The sequence below is a fragment of the Rhagoletis zephyria genome, unplaced genomic scaffold, assembly GCF_001687245.7.
Source record: "Rhagoletis zephyria isolate East Lansing unplaced genomic scaffold, Rhagoletis_zephyria_1.1 Rzeph_scaffold_00032, whole genome shotgun sequence".
In the NCBI taxonomy this organism is placed as follows: Eukaryota; Metazoa; Arthropoda; class Insecta; order Diptera; family Tephritidae; genus Rhagoletis; species Rhagoletis zephyria.
In genome coordinates, this window is record NW_016157116.1 from 516,449 (window position 1) to 534,684 (window position 18,236).

The following is an 18,236-nucleotide window of genomic DNA, read 5'->3' on the forward strand; positions in this document are numbered from 1 at the left end:
TTTATTCTCTTTTTGTCTTCGCCTTCTCGTTTTTGCCTTTATAAGTTTTGAAAAAAGGTTTTGAACGAACCATTATATCACATTCCTAGGCAAGTTTTAAAATAAAATGTTGAAATCAGCTTCATATAGAAACAGTGTCATCGTTAATTAAGAAAGAGATGTTCTTAAATATCATAACTTTACGACACTCACATATTGACTAGATTTGACTATTTATTTTATTATATTTTAATTTGAATTATTTGTTTATAAAAATATAGTTTATTCCTTAACAAACACTAAATGAAAATAAGTTTAATCTTTGAACAACATTAAAAAAAATCGACAAACTTTCGTAAAAATTTCGAACTTTCTATTTCAATTTTATCTCTTAATATTTTGCAGTTTTTTAGCTCATTCAATTTTAGTCTAATAAAGTGCAAATTTAAAGTAGCTGTGATTTACAGTTGATGTATGGCATATTTTTGACGATGTCGGTAATTTTCTTCCATATTATCTAAATATGTTCAACGATTTTTTTAATGAAGAAAATGAGCAACGCCTTCATCAAAAAAAAAATAAAATATTAAAAATCAACGATAAGCCGCAGCTATGTATTTTAAACTTGCGCTTTATTTGAATTGATCGGGCTACAAAACTGCATACTCAAAATATGTATCTCTAGGAAATCGAATTAAAAAGCTTTACGAAAGTACGTTGATTTTTTTAATGTTGCGCAAAGAGTAAACTTTGGATTTATACGGATTTTGTTAAAATGTAAACTGCATTTTTATAAACAAATAATTAAAATTATATAATTTTAAGATAAATGGCCAATCTAGTTAACATGTATAAAGTTTTGATAAGCACTTGAAATGTCGAGTTTTAGTACTGAATTCAAAGAAGATGTCTCTTCTATCCATTCATAATCNGTGTATCTTAAAATATCTGCCTTGACATTTATGTTAAAAGTGTAAAATATGTAAATGTACCTACATAAACTTTCCCGTGAATACCATCAAATCATTGGTCGTGAAGGGAATCTATGTATGCATGCATGCATGCATATGAGCAAATTAAAAATTCGATACAATTTACAGTCGAAGAGTACAGTTTTTGTATAGATTATAGATTATTTCCCAACACTGTGGGAAACTAGGCAAAATGGCTTAGTGTATTTCGCAAATATTCAAATACATAATCTACCAACCGATAATTTTATATTTTCATTAAAAGATAATTTGTCATCAGTCTGAAATAAGAAAATTATAAAGCGGAAGGGTAAAAAAGTATTGTGTTATTAATTCAAAAATAAAAAGTTTCATTTCACTGACGAAGGGGGGGATCTATCCCCCCAAATCCCCCCTGGCTACGCCACTGCTTGAGAGCCTACCAATTCGAGAAGTTAGAAAAATCTACTGAAATAAACAAAAAGCGGTGACATCCATTGTGATGTCTACTTTAACGCGTAAAAACGAGCTCCAACTGGCAACACCAAGGACCTGCCGGTCTATGTGCGGCTCAACGCCGTCCAGATTAATTTAACCTTACTTTGCAATTAGTTAACGTACATATAAATAAGCAGTTTTAAGTAAGCGGTTTTTGTTTCAGCCCCTCCCATACATGATGTATTTTGATAGTAGAAGAAAAGAGGGACAGTTCGCATTACGTCCCATGTTTCCATATGACAACGGGCTTAAAAACACTTAAATTATCTAACATGCACGATTGTTTTTTATTAAAGCTTGTTACAAATGGAGTTACTAATGTATTAGCTAATTTTTTATCACCGCTATATTTTCTAAATAAAACATGTAACAAAGTCTAAGTTCGGGCGGAGCCTATCATTAAATACCCAGCGCAAGTATTAAATATATGTTTTTCACCTTTCCGAAAGCTACCGCTACACGGTAAGCCGGGGTGTATCAATTTTGAGTAAATTAGCGTCCTTAAGTTTCGAAATATTGAAGTTTCAAACATTTCTGAAATTTTTTGCTTCCATGTGGCAAGCACAATAACCATACCGAGTTTGGCACAAATTGTTAGAACGGTTACCGAGATACATATATGTGATCATAAGTGGGCGGTGCCACGCCCATTTTCCAAAATGTTATTATAAACGAATTTCTTCGTAAAGAATTGTCGCAAGCATCAATTTTTATTTATTTGAATTTTGAATAAATTAGTTTCAATATTTGCTGATTTATCGAAGTTTTCGTATTTCTCTAAATTACCGTTATATGGGATGTGGGCGCGGTTATGGTCCGATTTTAAAACTTTTCGGCCATTTAGTATGTTGTACCAAGGCCAACAACTGTGCCAAGTTTGGAAGAAGTTGGTGCAGCGGGTACTAAGATATACACATGTTACCATAAGTGGGCGCGGCTTNTGAAGGGAATCTATGTATGCATGCATGCATGCATATGAGCAAATTAAAAATTCGATACAATTTACAGTCGAAGAGTACAGTTTTTGTATAGATTATAGATTATTTCCCAACACTGTGGGAAACTAGGCAAAATGGCTTAGTGTATTTCGCAAATATTCAAATACATAATCTACCAACCGATAATTTTATATTTTCATTAAAAGATAATTTGTCATCAGTCTGAAATAAGAAAATTATAAAGCGGAAGGGTAAAAAAGTATTGTGTTATTAATTCAAAAATAAAAAGTTTCATTTCACTGACGAAGGGGGGGATCTATCCCCCCAAATCCCCCCTGGCTACGCCACTGCTTGAGAGCCTACCAATTCGAGAAGTTAGAAAAATCTACTGAAATAAACAAAAAGCGGTGACATCCATTGTGATGTCTACTTTAACGCGTAAAAACGAGCTCCAACTGGCAACACCAAGGACCTGCCGGTCTATGTGCGGCTCAACGCCGTCCAGATTAATTTAACCTTACTTTGCAATTAGTTAACGTACATATAAATAAGCAGTTTTAAGTAAGCGGTTTTTGTTTCAGCCCCTCCCATACATGATGTATTTTGATAGTAGAAGAAAAGAGGGACAGTTCGCATTACGTCCCATGTTTCCATATGACAACGGGCTTAAAAACACTTAAATTATCTAACATGCACGATTGTTTTTTATTAAAGCTTGTTACAAATGGAGTTACTAATGTATTAGCTAATTTTTTATCACCGCTATATTTTCTAAATAAAACATGTAACAAAGTCTAAGTTCGGGCGGAGCCTATCATTAAATACCCAGCGCAAGTATTAAATATATGTTTTTCACCTTTCCGAAAGCTACCGCTACACGGTAAGCCGGGGTGTATCAATTTTGAGTAAATTAGCGTCCTTAAGTTTCGAAATATTGAAGTTTCAAACATTTCTGAAATTTTTTGCTTCCATGTGGCAAGCACAATAACCATACCGAGTTTGGCACAAATTGTTAGAACGGTTACCGAGATACATATATGTGATCATAAGTGGGCGGTGCCACGCCCATTTTCCAAAATGTTATTATAAACGAATTTCTTCGTAAAGAATTGTCGCAAGCATCAATTTTTATTTATTTGAATTTTGAATAAATTAGTTTCAATATTTGCTGATTTATCGAAGTTTTCGTATTTCTCTAAATTACCGTTATATGGGATGTGGGCGCGGTTATGGTCCGATTTTAAAACTTTTCGGCCATTTAGTATGTTGTACCAAGGCCAACAACTGTGCCAAGTTTGGAAGAAGTTGGTGCAGCGGGTACTAAGATATACACATGTTACCATAAGTGGGCGCGGCTTCGCACATTTTCCAAAAATTTATAATATTCTTATTTTTCGTCTAAAACTTATTGTAAATATCAATTTTGAGTGAATAATCTTCAGTAGTTACTAAAATATCGCAGTTTTCGTATTTCTGAAAATTACCGTTATATGGATGGGAGGTAGGCACGTTTATTGCCCGATTTTGCCCATCTTCAATACCATCCGTCCTACGCCCAAAAGAAGTGCACATACCAAGTTTCGTTGGGATATCTCAATCTTTACTTGAGTTATCGTGTGCACAGACAGACGCGCGGGCGGACGGATGGACGGACGGACGGACAGACAGTCACCGCTTAATCGATTTCTCTTTTCATTCTGATCATTTATGTTTACATTTGTCTATATCTGTCTCGATTCGTTTTGCCTGTTACAAGCAACCGTTATGTGAACAAAGTTATAATAACCTTGTGCACAAGTGCGCTCGGGTATAAAAAACTATAAATGCAATAAATGTATTGTTATTTCTTTATAATTAGATAGTTAGTTCTCAATCTGCCCACAAAATTGAAGTAGTTTTCAATCACGTAATACGGTATGTATTTGGTTTGGCTAAATTTGATCACATTTCTAGTTGGAGATCTCGCCTATTGGGCTGTGAGATATCTGAGTACTTGAAAGCAAGGAATTGTATTTTTTTATTCCGTTTAATGTCGGATAAGCTACCTAGCTATCTGTATAATAAGCTAACCTTTCCAAAATATGCCCGTATAAGCGGCTTAATTGTACCTAGCTTTAATTATCTTAACTCTGCAAGACTATTTTTTGTCAACGCCACGCGTTTATGGAATTCTATTCCACCTGCTACTCGCTGCAGCTTAAACAAGGACAACTTTAAGAATGTGTTGTTTTCGTACTTTCGTCAATAAGTTTTTGTACTCTGAGTTTCACTATCTGCTAGGATTATCATATGTGTATGTATTTATCTACAGATGTTAACGTTTTGTGTCGTTGTGTTTTTACTTAAGTAAGAATGTTAGTTTTTAGTCTTAGAATTAGTAGCATTTTTCTTTTTCTTTTATTTTATTTTTAAATTATTATTTTTTTTTTACTTATTGTTTTCCTTTCGTTGCTTTATGTTTGTGCTTTATAATTACCGTTGTACTATAAAAGAGCTTTAAGATCTTATTGTACTAATGAATTTGTTTAATAAATGAAATGAAATGAAATGAAATGAAATATAACATTTCAATGGTTTTCTGCCACTTCTTATTTTGTTCAAAGAACACACGTGTATTACACTCCATAGACAGCAAGACACTCACGGAAGCGTAAGCGTTTCGAAAGAGACACCTTTTAGCAATTAGCTAACGTACATATAAGCATTTTTGAGTAAGGGGGGTTTGTTTTACACCCTCTCATACATGATGCCATATGGCAACACGGGGTCGATTTGGTTTAAATAGCTATATTAATTGTAAAAAACCCTTACTCATATTTGTGGAAATTCAATTCCCAAAAAAATGCCAACAAAGTAATATGAGGAATAACTCTGCCACACTTTAAAGTTTCTTGTATTTTCCAGATTTTTTCTTTTTACACAGTTCTTGCACAAAATGTTGTTCAGGCAGTTTCTGAAATCCAATTCTTAGAGCAAATTACTCAAGTTCACTTTGCATCCAAATTTTGGTGTTCTTTATTTCTGGGTTTTCATCTCAAATGCACTTGAATTAATTTTTCTGTTTTCCATATCCCTTTCAATCTGTAAATCCTGGGATTCCCGAGCTGCAATACTGGGACTTCTGGACAAGGAAAAGTGTCCGGGATTCCGGGATTGAAAGCCCTAGTACGTACGTATTGAACTCTGAAAATGTGGTTTCCGTCAGGTTTTCCGATCTGAAAACAGCCTTGTGGCTTTAACATGACTGTGGTTGCTATTCATAATATATGTCCATCTTCATCTCAGTGGCGTTGTTCCCAAACCCAACTATGATCTATAACCCATCTATGATCGACTCATTAATCTTGTTTTACTTCTAATCGTGCTGTTCGTATTGTACATTCATTCATGCCTATATTTCATACAAACATTGCATTTAAATGTGTATATAATGAGTGTTTAGTCATTAACATATTTTGTGTATCTACTTCGCGTATTTATTTATAGATGGGGCCGTGGACATCCTGAAGAATATACTGACGCTATGCATTTAGGGGAAGAACGCTTCGATTCAATCGATTCTGACAAAAAACCTCGAGCTGGCCAAATTCTTTGGATAAGAGGACTAACACGTTTACAAACTCAGGTAAGTGATTTGTGTCTGCATTTGGCTTTTTGAATATATATTGATAAAAAAATTATATATATATTTGTGTATATGCGTATACATATCCATAAAGCTATGTATGTATGGGTATATATAAATATAGTATATATATATATATATATATATATGTGAGATAATCTAATGTATACATATATTAACTCTACGCACATTTATCTTTATCGCTAGAAATGGTTTGATAGATTCTTTAAGTATTATTGGATATCATAACCTGATTATTTAGTTATATACATACAAATACATTTATCCCATGTATTTCGCATATTTACACGAAACTATTACTTTAATAATCACTTTACTCATAATTCAATCATTAGTTTTTATCTCATTTTTGTTTTATAAATTCAGTTTTACATGCCATATATACACACATTTACATATAAATTAGCATTAATATATGTACATATATGCATATATTAATTACATTTTCAGTATATAAATATGTATATATGTATATAATATATATACACAAACGTATATAAATATACATATATATGTTATGTACACATATACAACTAAATTGCAATTACCACTTACCCTACTTCAGAAGGTTATTTATGTTAATAAGCTATATATATACATACACGCATACATATACATACATATGTATATATAGGTATACGTAGCTATATGGGTGGGTGGATTAAAAAGTCATTTCGTATTCTTCAAAGTTATTTAATCGATTATATTTTATCACCATTCGGTTAGTTTCATGAATCGGGGATTTATCTGAATGTGGAGGAGACAAAGAAAGAGAGCGGAACAAGTGTCTCAACACACCCCATCTTAGCGCCAAAAATTATTGACGTGTCGTCAAAGATGTGTGTATCCACATCTCATAACCTGGTATCATACTTTGTAAAATTTTTGGGGATGCTGCTGTGGTAGCAGCCCTTGGTCAGATCTATATATGGATCGTTTCGGTCACAGTATATACAGTAGTAAACCTTTTTGAGTACTCCTCGGGGGTAAAATCTGATCAGAGTTGATAATGAGAAGGAGCAAATAAAAATAATTTAGTTATTTGCAAATAAAAAAAATAACTCAGCGTTTATACGGCAAAGTTTACCATTTTGCAAATTGTTATTTGCAAATAATACGTGCATATAAACGTAGTAATAGATACTAGTACAGATTATCATAGTTCAGTGTATAACTTGTTATATTACACAGTACATGGTAATGAACTGTTAAATGCTGAAATTATTTTTCATTAAGCATGAATATCAGCATACATTACTAATGAATATTATACTTAACCTACATTTTGTTCATAAATAACACATAACTATGTATATTTTATCCTGGAAAAGAACTTTTCTTATCATTAGGCGAAATTCCCCACAGTAAGTGTTGCCTTGCGCGCAATACGAAAAAGATGCACACAACCCAAAAGTACTCCTCGGGGACCAAATGGTGAAAAACTGCGAAAAGGTTTATTACTGTATATACTGTGGTTTCGGTTACGTAGACGCTACAGTCGTAGGAATGTCCCTTCGAACTAATTTCACTGCATCAACTACGTAATTTTTTCGCCTTCAACCTCGGTGGGCCTTCATGACTAAGGGCCATCTTTGATATCCAAATTCTAGTGGCATTTCTTGAGTCAGATTTGGCACTGGCATTCTTTTAAAACATGTCCACCTTTACGAAGGTCTTGACAAGCTTGACATGCGTTATTCGCTATATGGAAGTAAAAAAAAAGAATATGCCGAAAATGCACTCCTTGGTCTTCCCTCTTAAACCTTTTGTAAAATCTGCAAAGCTCAACGAAATCGCTTATGTATATATACGATTAACTTGAGTGTTGCCAGAACTGTACTAACGCCAGTTTTTTAAAACATACGCAATGACCTTTTATTACTCCACCCAATATATGTATGTATATACTCCACGTTGGTCGGTACAGACATAAAACAAACTGGATTAGCCCTTCTCCTTTCTATTACATGGGTAAAATATGTCGGCTGAATATTATTCTGCTAACTGATAAATTTAAATTAACAAGACAAAGTTTAATAAAAAAAATAATATTTTTGCATATGATCATCTGCACATAATGTACTATTTTCAATACAAAACAAATTTAACATCTTAATTCCAGTATTTTGTTATTCATGTTCCATCCGTATTTTTTCGCGGATTTGGTTTTGCCCTCCGGGTTCGGGATATATTACTTCACGAAAACAAAATTAATTTTTCACAGGAATTCCTTATTAACGCGTTTAAAGTTACATATATAACACTAATAGTTTTAAGTTTATCTCCATTTCTTTGCCATATACTTTTCTTTTTCATACTGAACGAGAAAGACGCTAAAAAATTATATTTTGTTTATTTATGAAATCCATTACAAAATAGCAAACAGACGTAGTGTAATAAAGATTAATGACCAAATTCTGGTTTCAAACACTTAGTTTGATTAAAAAAAGCGGGCGTGGCAGTTATGTTGAAATTGCAAGCATACTTGATCGAACAAGAGATTAAGGGCAAGAGGCAGATAATGAAAAGGACAACATTAAAAATCCTTCGTGCATTGATAGAATACGATCACCTCCTAGGTCGTTTTTAAACTTTTTTTACAAGACTTTAATCAAAAGCTTTTACGACTACGTTTCTAAAGGCCGAAATCTGAAATATTTGCGTGTTGCTTTTAATTATTTATTGTCTGAACTGATGAAAATTTGCGTTCAACTACTGCTATATCGTATTTATAGTAAAAGTGTTGGTGGTTGGTGCTATTATAATTTTTTTCGTAAATTAGTTAAAAAAAAAGTTTCAAACATTCCTATATAGCTACTGAATATCATTTCCTTAAAAGAATGGTAATTTGAAGGATTTTAATATTTCCTTAACAATATTCATACACTTGTAGCCACGCAAACCCTACCACAACTTTTTTGTACTTTGGTAGAATTTTGTTAGTTAATATTTTTTTTATGTAGTTAAAACCGCAACAAAAACGATATCAACAAAAGTTTCAAGCTTTGTACAAGATTTTGAGAAAATTATCAATGTTAGGAAAATTTTGGGTATGAATTAAACTGGCTCATTTAATTTAGTACAATATAGTGCAAGTTTGAAGTGGTTCGAATTCTCGGTAATTTTTGAATTTTTTTCTTGCCGACGATCTTGGAACAAATGGAATACAAATGGGCTACTTTAAACTTGCATTTTATTATACTAAAATTAAATGCGCTAGTAACTGCATAACCAAATTTTCCTAAAAATTGTTATTAAAAAGTTTGAAATTTGAATAAAACTTTGATGATTTTTTCTAAATTTTCTACAAAGTTTGAAACTCTAATTTATATAGTTTTTGTTGCTGTTAGAACTATATTAAAAAAATATATTATTTTTATTAATATACAAAATTCTACAAAATTAAAAAAAGTGGTGCTAAGGTTTACGTGGCCACGCGTGTATCTACATACATATGTGTAATAACATCTTCCACTCATGAATAAGTGGTACAGTGATATAGAAATAATAAAAATAAAGAACTCTCAATATTTCATTCTACATAAATGTCATCCTCTTTAAGGAAAAAGTCAATCGTGCAGAATCGCAAAAAATTAATTGAAATAAGAACACTTTTACCACAAGATTGGTAAGGGAATGTTCCAAACGCGGGGATAGTGTTTTAGCCTCCGGATATTACCACTGCAGCGCCGACAACTTTGATGATGTGTTTGGTATTTTAAACCCTCCACCCACAAAAAATAGATATAGTGTGATCAATTGGGTGTTAGGGTTAGGTTAACGTTTGACAACGCCCGATTTCTTCACTAGTGGCGGCCACGGTACCACTACCTCATAGCATATGGGCTTGACCACGAAAGTGTACAGGGGACTAGTTTCGGGGACATACACATTTGTTGTTCGAGTGCTCCTCTTCAAATTCATATCACGCAGTATCCGCTGGTAGCAGCAGACGAAGGGGTGAGTTGGGTTTTTCGGTGGCTGCCCCTGCGATATTGCGCTAGGCATAATACTCGTATTGTTGAAAGCGCCATCAATATCTAGAAAGACAACTAGCGAAAACTCCTTGATGGCCACTTATTTGTGTATGCGAAACACAAGTTCATGAAACGTAGTTTCTTTCATATAACAATGCTGAGTGGCTCTAATACATAGTGTATAGCCTCTCCATTACCTTTAGTTGAAATGTTGATAAGGTGGTGATTGATAGTCCTTATAGACCTGTTAACCCTCATCCTAGTGGAAGGGTTTCCAATGAGTGAATGTCTCTCATTGACACATGACTGTTCTGGTCCAATGTTGGTATTCTCGGAAAGTGTGTTTGGAAGAAGACCCAGAAATTCCTCCTCGGTATCAGACCTGGTGGCTAGATTTTTGCAAGCCTCGTGGGTTTTTATGAGTTGTACTTAAAAGTATCTTACTGCGCCTAACTCTGAGGTTCATAGGCTCTGCCCCTTTTGCACCGCTGTTCTAAATAAGAGGACTTTTCAAGCAGCATCAAATTCCCGACAAGGCAATCGCCATTCTCAGAAAGCTTAGAGCTATGTATACTTACCCCGCACATTCGTCGCAGCTGCCCCAGGTGTTATGGTGTTCTTTCGCGTCACCTTCAAAGAGTCCTGCCTCCATCATGCTTGTCACTAGCTCGCGTACGCGAGGTGTTTACCCAATTTTAATGTACCCAGTATATGGACCTCAGTCTTAGTGGGCCCGTTTAGGTCCAGACCGGCCATTGTATCCTCACCACTAAATTGTTGCTTTTTCCATTTTTCCTAATAAATATAATCGTGGTACAAAGCTAAATAACAATAATAAAATAAAATGGATTCTGTAGTTTAATACTTGGTATCTTCAAAACCTTTTCCTGGTTCCCCGGCTTTGGTACCACTTACCAGTATATACCCTGGCGTTTTTACCCCATATATGGTTTTTCCCACACCTGAGGGTCCTCTGCTCCCTTAGTTATAATTTGGAACAGAAATGCAACTGATACTGCTTTACAATCGTGCAGGTTCACTTTAATCATTTCCGCCCTCACCTTTTAAGCATAGCTTTCCGATTAACTGCTCCTCCGTGTAGAGCCGGAGCCTAAAGCCGACCCCCAGTGACGACGTTATGATGTCAAATTTAAATATTAGCCAATCATAAGGTCAGATAATACGTGGAATCTGGCTTCATTTACACGACTAACGTTTTCTACAGTATGTATTACCTGTCAAAACTGCGAACCTGTAAAAACGGTGGAATTACGTAAAAATTTAAAACAATTGCTTTAGATTGAGTATATGAATGCAATGTAGGTGTTTTGAAAATTAATTTTATACATAAAAATTAATATGATGTTAATTTTAATTATATAAAGTGTATTGTTGAAATATTAATTTCGAGCAACTGGGTTACACAGGCCTGCGATGGTTTCTCCCTTAAAAAACTATTTAACAATTTGTGTACCTAGTAATGATACGAAAAAAATTATAAAAAAAAATCCACCATGTAAATTTTCAGAAAAAAATACTTTTTTATTTTTCTTAGTGTTACCCCATATTACTGGCTTTATATCGAATTTCTTTAGGGATATTTTTAACCAATACTGTTGTGTTTAAGTAAAAATTTAGTTTTAAATTATTTTATGTGTTTTTCATTAAAATGTTAAAAATGTGAAATATGCATGTCACCACGTCTCTCAGTAAACAGGCCTGCGATGGTTTCCAATAAGCAATTTGGGTCGGTATTAGATAATAAGCTACGAAAAACATAAAAAAAATTCCATCGCATACAGCGTGGCCACGAATAACTGTTACCCCGTTTTTTTTTTAAAAATAAAGGGGTCCTTGATAGATTTCGCGAAAAAAAGTATTTTATTGTTAATTTTCCACAAATTTTACTTTAGTTGCATTAATTAGTTTTTAAATTTCAATCTTTATTTACATTTGCCAGCAGTTTAAACTTTGAGAGAAAAGTTCATTGGCACGCAAGTCTTTTTCAGGTGAAGTTTTTCTTAGGCTTTGTATAAAAAAATACAAAAAAAGAAAAAAACTGTATAAGGTTGGTCGAATGAGTGGCCGTCCTAGTCACCAGTTCCGAGTTTATTCGATTTTTGAGTATGAGGCCTTATGTTGGACAAAAGGGGGAGTATAAGGGACTAAACATGTAGAAAATTAGCCTATGCTTACAGAAGATATGGATTAAATTAACTGACGAAGACCTGCGTGTCAAATGAACTTTTCTCTCAAAATTTACACTGTTGGCAAATGTAAATAAGGATTAAAATTGAAAAACTAATTAATACAGCTAAAGTAAAATCTGTGGAAAATTAACAATAAAATACTTTTTCGCAAAATCCATAAAGGACCCTTTTATTTCTCAAAAAAACCTGGGTAACAGTTATTCGTCGCCATTAGTTTTTAATGGTGATTTCGCTTCTACCAAAATATGTCGCCTTTTGATTGCCCCTTTCTCTTTTCGTGTTCGATTCCAAATTAAAGGCAAAGGGTGAGCAAATTTTGTGTTCGTTTCATAAAATGTCACACTCTTGTAAAGCAAAAAAGGCACATTCTCTGCCCTTTGAAGCTTTGCCAGGGGCGATAGTTGCCCTGAAAATCAGGTGGTTGTTTAAAACGACAATATTATAAAATACGTGAGCTACTTAGACAACGACAAGAAGGAAAACATGCCCTTTGACAGGGTTGAGTGTAACATCAAAAACATTTTGCACCGGGGAAGGGCAAATTTTTTTGGAAGAAACGAAAATTTAGTTTTTAAATTAATTTTGGGTAACTCACGAAAACTGTTAAAACTTACTTTTTTAGTTTTCTTAGTGTTGCCGCATGTTACTCTTCGAATTTCCATAAGTTTTTTTGATTTACTGAGTTTCTATAGAGCAATTTTAGACTAATAGATACTGTTTGTTAACCGACTTCACAAAAAGGATTTGTTTTTTTTTATGTATATCAACGCATAACTTTGGATCACGTTAACCGATTTCTATAGTTCTTTTTTTAAAGGGAAAGTGTTACCTCGCAGGAGGTCCCATACTAATTTGGTTTAAATCCGATCATTGGATCATGAAGAAACAAACGATAATCTTAAATTTTTATATGAAAATTGAATTCGGTTTTGTTTTTTGGTAAAAAATTACTTGTTTTTATTACCGAATATACGTGGGCATAGGATATTATCATGGTGTAATAATAACAAGGTGTTGTCAGTAACTTGACCTCACTTTTTCGGCAGGTCTATTCCGGTTACGCATTTTAAAGTAATATAAAAGGTACTAATTATTTAATACTTTTAATCCGTTTGTGCATACTATTTCAAATGAAATGTAGAAAAATGTATAATTACAGGCTCATAAGCCTGAATATATGTTTGTATCGTCAACTCCAGACAGATTGGACATATATTGTAAGTTATAAAAAAGTATAGGCCGTAAAATAAGGCAATTTCCTGTAAGACTGTACATGATTTTCTAAATAGATTAAAACACATAAATATCGATAATATAAGCGAATTCCTAATTTAACCATGCAGCCACTCTATTCTAGCGTATCAGTAGTTCAATTGGCTCAATATAATGGCAATGCAGCAAAAGTTATTTAATATAAAAAAGCGCCTTTCCATACGATTTCTGGGTACGTTTTTTTTCCATTGATAACCACGATATCTTTTATATTTTATATTTTGAGGACAAAAATTATACAAATCCAGCAATTTTAAATATTAATATCGTTCTGAAAACACCAAGTTCTTTAAAAATCGCGGTCTTACTAAATGGAGATTTTAGATACTATTTCCCAACTAATAGTAGTATAAAAATTAAGATCGGCAGCACTGAAAATAAGCATGCCGATGTTGTCAAAATTACAACAAACACGTCGCTACTGACAACACCTTGTTATTATTCTACCATGCGATATTATAACTTTGTTCACATAACTGTTGTTTGTAACAGCCTAAAAGTATGTTCACAATTTACGGCTCATTTGTAATTTATAAGCAAATCATGCTAAACTCAAGTAATTTCGCTTTGTAAAATCTCTCAATAAATTAACTACAAATGAGATAGTTTATAAGAACCAAATGGAGAAAACACTTTTTTTATTTATTTAAGCCCCCACTGTTAAGGAAATTTAAAAAATTGCCAAAGGTATGCAACCATATTTTTTTTTGAAATCAAGTACAAACCACATCTCGTACGTACACTTATCGAAACAAAGTAATTTATGCTGTAATGTGAACATAGTTTAAAGGATGTCAATTTCAGAAATTTGGAACCTTCAATATTTCGACTTATGCTAAAGACCATGCCAGATAAAACTTTATGGCTTTGGGTGACAATTATAACTTTGCCTGCAAAGCGCAAGACGCAAAATTATACCAATTGTGCACTGCCTGTTTACCCTTGAAAATAGCTGTGGGTGTTATATATATTTAAAAATATCAGCAATGTAATTAAATTTTATGTTTGTACATTAAAACTAGAATTTTAACGAAACACAATAAAAACTAAACCAGCTGATGGTAATGAAATATATTTTATACGTGCGCCGGGTATTTAATATTCGGCTTCGCCGCAACTTAGACTTCTTTACGTGTTTAAGAATAAATTTCGTTTGGCTTTTCACAAAAATTTTTTAAAATTCTAAAATATGCATGCCATCAATAAAACTAAATCTCTATGCGCAAAAAATAAGGCTGTATTTTAATTTATCATACCTAGATATAAAAAAAACATAGTTATTGGAAGGGGGGAAATAGTTAAATTTCGCAGGCCTGTGTTATTCTTTTGTATATGCTTGTCATGTAAACGTTGCTCAAGAATGTTCGTACGTAAATATTTAGTTTATAAAATATGTAGTTTATTGTAACTTATCTTGTCAACTGAAAATCTAAGTCTAAAAATTGGCCACAAATGCAATAAATGTCTATTGGGGGAAAATATGAGACGCTAAACGCGAAAAGTCGTTTTTCGATGTGCAGCGTTTCAATTTCATTATGTTTGTATCGTGATCCGTATCAGAGTGTATAGATTTGGCGATTTCGCACCAATTTGGCGATTTCTTTGAATATTTGCGCGTTCAAAAAATTTCTTCCAATTATAAAAATATACAAAATTTAGTTTTCCACGATAATTTTACAGAAGAGGCTAATGAACTGCGTGATATACTTGACTTAAGAAGCGTATTAAAAGATTGTCAAAAATGTTTAATCATCCTAATCGAAGAACTTTTGAAACGATTACCTAGTCAATTAAATACTTTTAAAAAAGCTTTGATTTTGTCACCAGAAAAGTGTGCGAATCACAAGAGGGCGAGTTTCAGGGACCTGCCAATTCACTATTTGACTTTGAAGGAAAGAAAAGCAGCGGAAACTGAATATTTAAATCTTTTAACTTTCCCGTGGAATATCTTTTCTCAGAACCATTCCATCCGACTCTGAAGAATTTTGGATAATTGCTTACGGAGTGAAAACCGCAACAGGCAATAAAATGTTTGGAAATATAAGTAAATTCATATTATTATCCTTGCCGCACTCACATGCTTTGTTGAGCGCGTTTTTTCCGTAATGAATTCAACAAAAACTAAGATTCGAAATAGGATGAGGTTGGAAAGCCTTAATTCAATAGTTCGAATAAAGTGTTATATGAAGGCTAATAGTTTCTGCTGCAAAACGTTTCCAATATCAAACAGTGTGTTATCAAGGTTGAATAGCTCAATATATGACAACAACATAAATGTAAATCATTCAGACACTATAGGTGATTTTGAAGAAATTGTGAAAATAGCTGATCTCGCCTTATTATAGGTTATAATCAGGGAACGGATTTGTAGGACATAAAAACCTATAAAAAAGGCAAAATAAAATAGCGAAAAAGGCAGGAAAAGGCACTAGCTATTGCAAAAAAAGGCAAAACAAAATAGCGAAAAAGGCACTAGGTATTGCAAAAAAGCAAAATAAGGCACTAAAAAAAGACAGAAAATACGAAGAACAATCAAAAAATACATTTATTTTTATAAATGTTTATATTACAAGTAAAAAGAGAAAAACTATGAACTAGTTTCATTATATGAAAAATGTGTACTTTGAATCTTTGACTATTTTATCCTTTCGAGTTTCTAACTCATAAAACTTTAATCTGTATAGTTGTAGTAACATTGAACCAGAAGATGCATTTTGGAGTTTTCTGGCAGCATTTTCATTCGATTTTCGCGAAGAAAAGCCTTGAATGTACTAAATGTGCGCTCGACGCAAGTTGATACAAGTGGAGCCCAATTTAAATATGGAACGTTGAAACGTTCATATTATCAGGAATAAGGGCGTTTTCCTCGCCCTTTACAATTTTATCCACACCCCTTATTGTCTCCAAGCCTACGTTAGCTGAGAAAACGGCTTTGAATTTTTCCAACACCAATTTGGCAAGAGGTCCCTGCGCTTCTATAAGCCGCATGGGCATGTGTATATTTTGTATTCTTAAAAAAAAAAAAAATAATTGTAAGTCTTTAAAGGTAGAAAAGGCAAAGAAAGGCAAATATCTTAAAAAAGGCAAAAAAGGCAAATATCTTAAAGAAGGCAAAAAAAGGCAACATCAAACGTGTAAAATGGAATCAGGGAAAGCTAAATCGTGGACATTCTTAATCGAATATACTCTATCTTTTTAGCAGAAAAAAAGGCAATTTCCATAAAATCCGTTCCCTGGTTATAATAAATTTAACAATTGCGCAGTCCTATTGCAAAATGTGTTGAAACAAATATATCTTAAAAAGTATGCGTGTTTTTTTAAGAAAATTGTTTGTGCATCACTATTATATAAGAGATTTGTGTTATCTGAAGGTATATATTCGTTTTTGGTTTTAAAAACTATATTATAACGAGATCTAATTTTTAAAATAAAAGATTTATTAAATCGATTTCATGAATTTAGTAAAAAAAAACTAGCGATTTTTGGCGGTTTTTCAGAAATTGCGCTTTTTTTTAAACAATCTGGACACCCTGATCCGTATTGATATTTTATACCAATGTTCGATTTGGAACGTTTAATCTTCTTCTTACTTGGCCCCAGAATCGTTTGTGGGTTTGATCGAGACCAAAAACACGTCGCCAATTGCTTCTCACTCCTTTGCAAAGTTTCGACAGTTTCTTATCCCGAGTGCGGACAGGTTTTTCTGCACTTGATCCTTCCCCGATCTTATCGTTGTCCACTCATAGGCGCTGAGTCGAATGATTCTTTGAATGGAGCATCATCCTCCACACGTACGACATGCCAGTAATATCGTTGCAGCATATATCTTGCTTAGAATAGTTCTCTCAAAAACCCCAACGCATTCTCACGTTTCTGCCCATATAACAGAAAGGACGTGATAAAAGATTTAAGGAGTGTGATTTTGGTTCATCGAGAAATGCCTTTGATTTTCAATTGTCTACCAAGCGTGAAGTATTGCCGGTTGATAAGATAGGACCTTACAGCGGCAGCCCCCTCTTGTGGATTGGGCGAACTAAGCTGACGACCACGTGTCTATAACACCAAATAGCTTTAACAGATAGTACATGCGTCCAACCCGTTCCTCGCCGTCGGCTTTAAATAACTTAGTCTATATACCCCGGCTCCAAGGGCCGTTGTTCTTTTCAAACCGCATTACTGATGTACAGTGACGGGCAAAACTGTAACATGGTTTAACACTTTTTGTTTCAACCACCGCTATATTTCCAAGTTCTAACGACTTTCATCCTTTTGTTGAATATTCTTGTTGGTACATCCCTACTCCCTCTCTCATAATAATTTGAAGTCAATGCAACAACAATAAAAAATCAGTAGACAAAAATGTAAATTAAGGCAGATGTTACAGTTTTGCACTCACTCTCAGTTTTGCATTTGACAGTTATCTCTTACGTAGTTGGAAGTCAGATGACTTTTTTCTATATTGTAATTTATTGAAGAAGTGATCACCAGTAAATAACATAGTTAATCAGGAACCATAAATGTAAATAATAGATTTACTGCGGAAAGGCGGAACCGCACGAAAAGTTGCAAACAATTTTGAAATTTGCTACTTGAAAATGTTAATACTGACAAAAAATATAGCCTAAAGTGTTCCCAAGGACAAAGGAAGTCTGTTAAAAAATATTACGGTACGATATCTTGTGAACTTAGCAGCAAGTAGCGATGCAGCCACTATTACAGAAGCGCTTAAGGTATTAAACTTTAATGCAAATCAATAGACAGCGAGG

At 33.5% G+C, this 18,236-nt stretch overlaps 1 protein-coding gene across 13 annotated transcripts in view; it reads left to right on the forward strand.

Moving 5' to 3' along the window:
* PMCA (plasma membrane calcium-transporting ATPase 3) overlaps positions 1-18,236 on the forward strand; it is a 669,337-nt gene that overhangs the window by 374,966 nt on the left and 276,135 nt on the right. For all 13 annotated transcript variants that reach the window (XM_017617971.1, XM_017617951.1, XM_017617985.1 and 10 more), the window contains one exon: positions 5,852-5,990. In XM_017617971.1, coding sequence (XP_017473460.1) covers positions 5,852-5,990 — 139 coding nt within the window. The remainder of the gene's footprint in view (positions 1-5,851; positions 5,991-18,236) is intronic.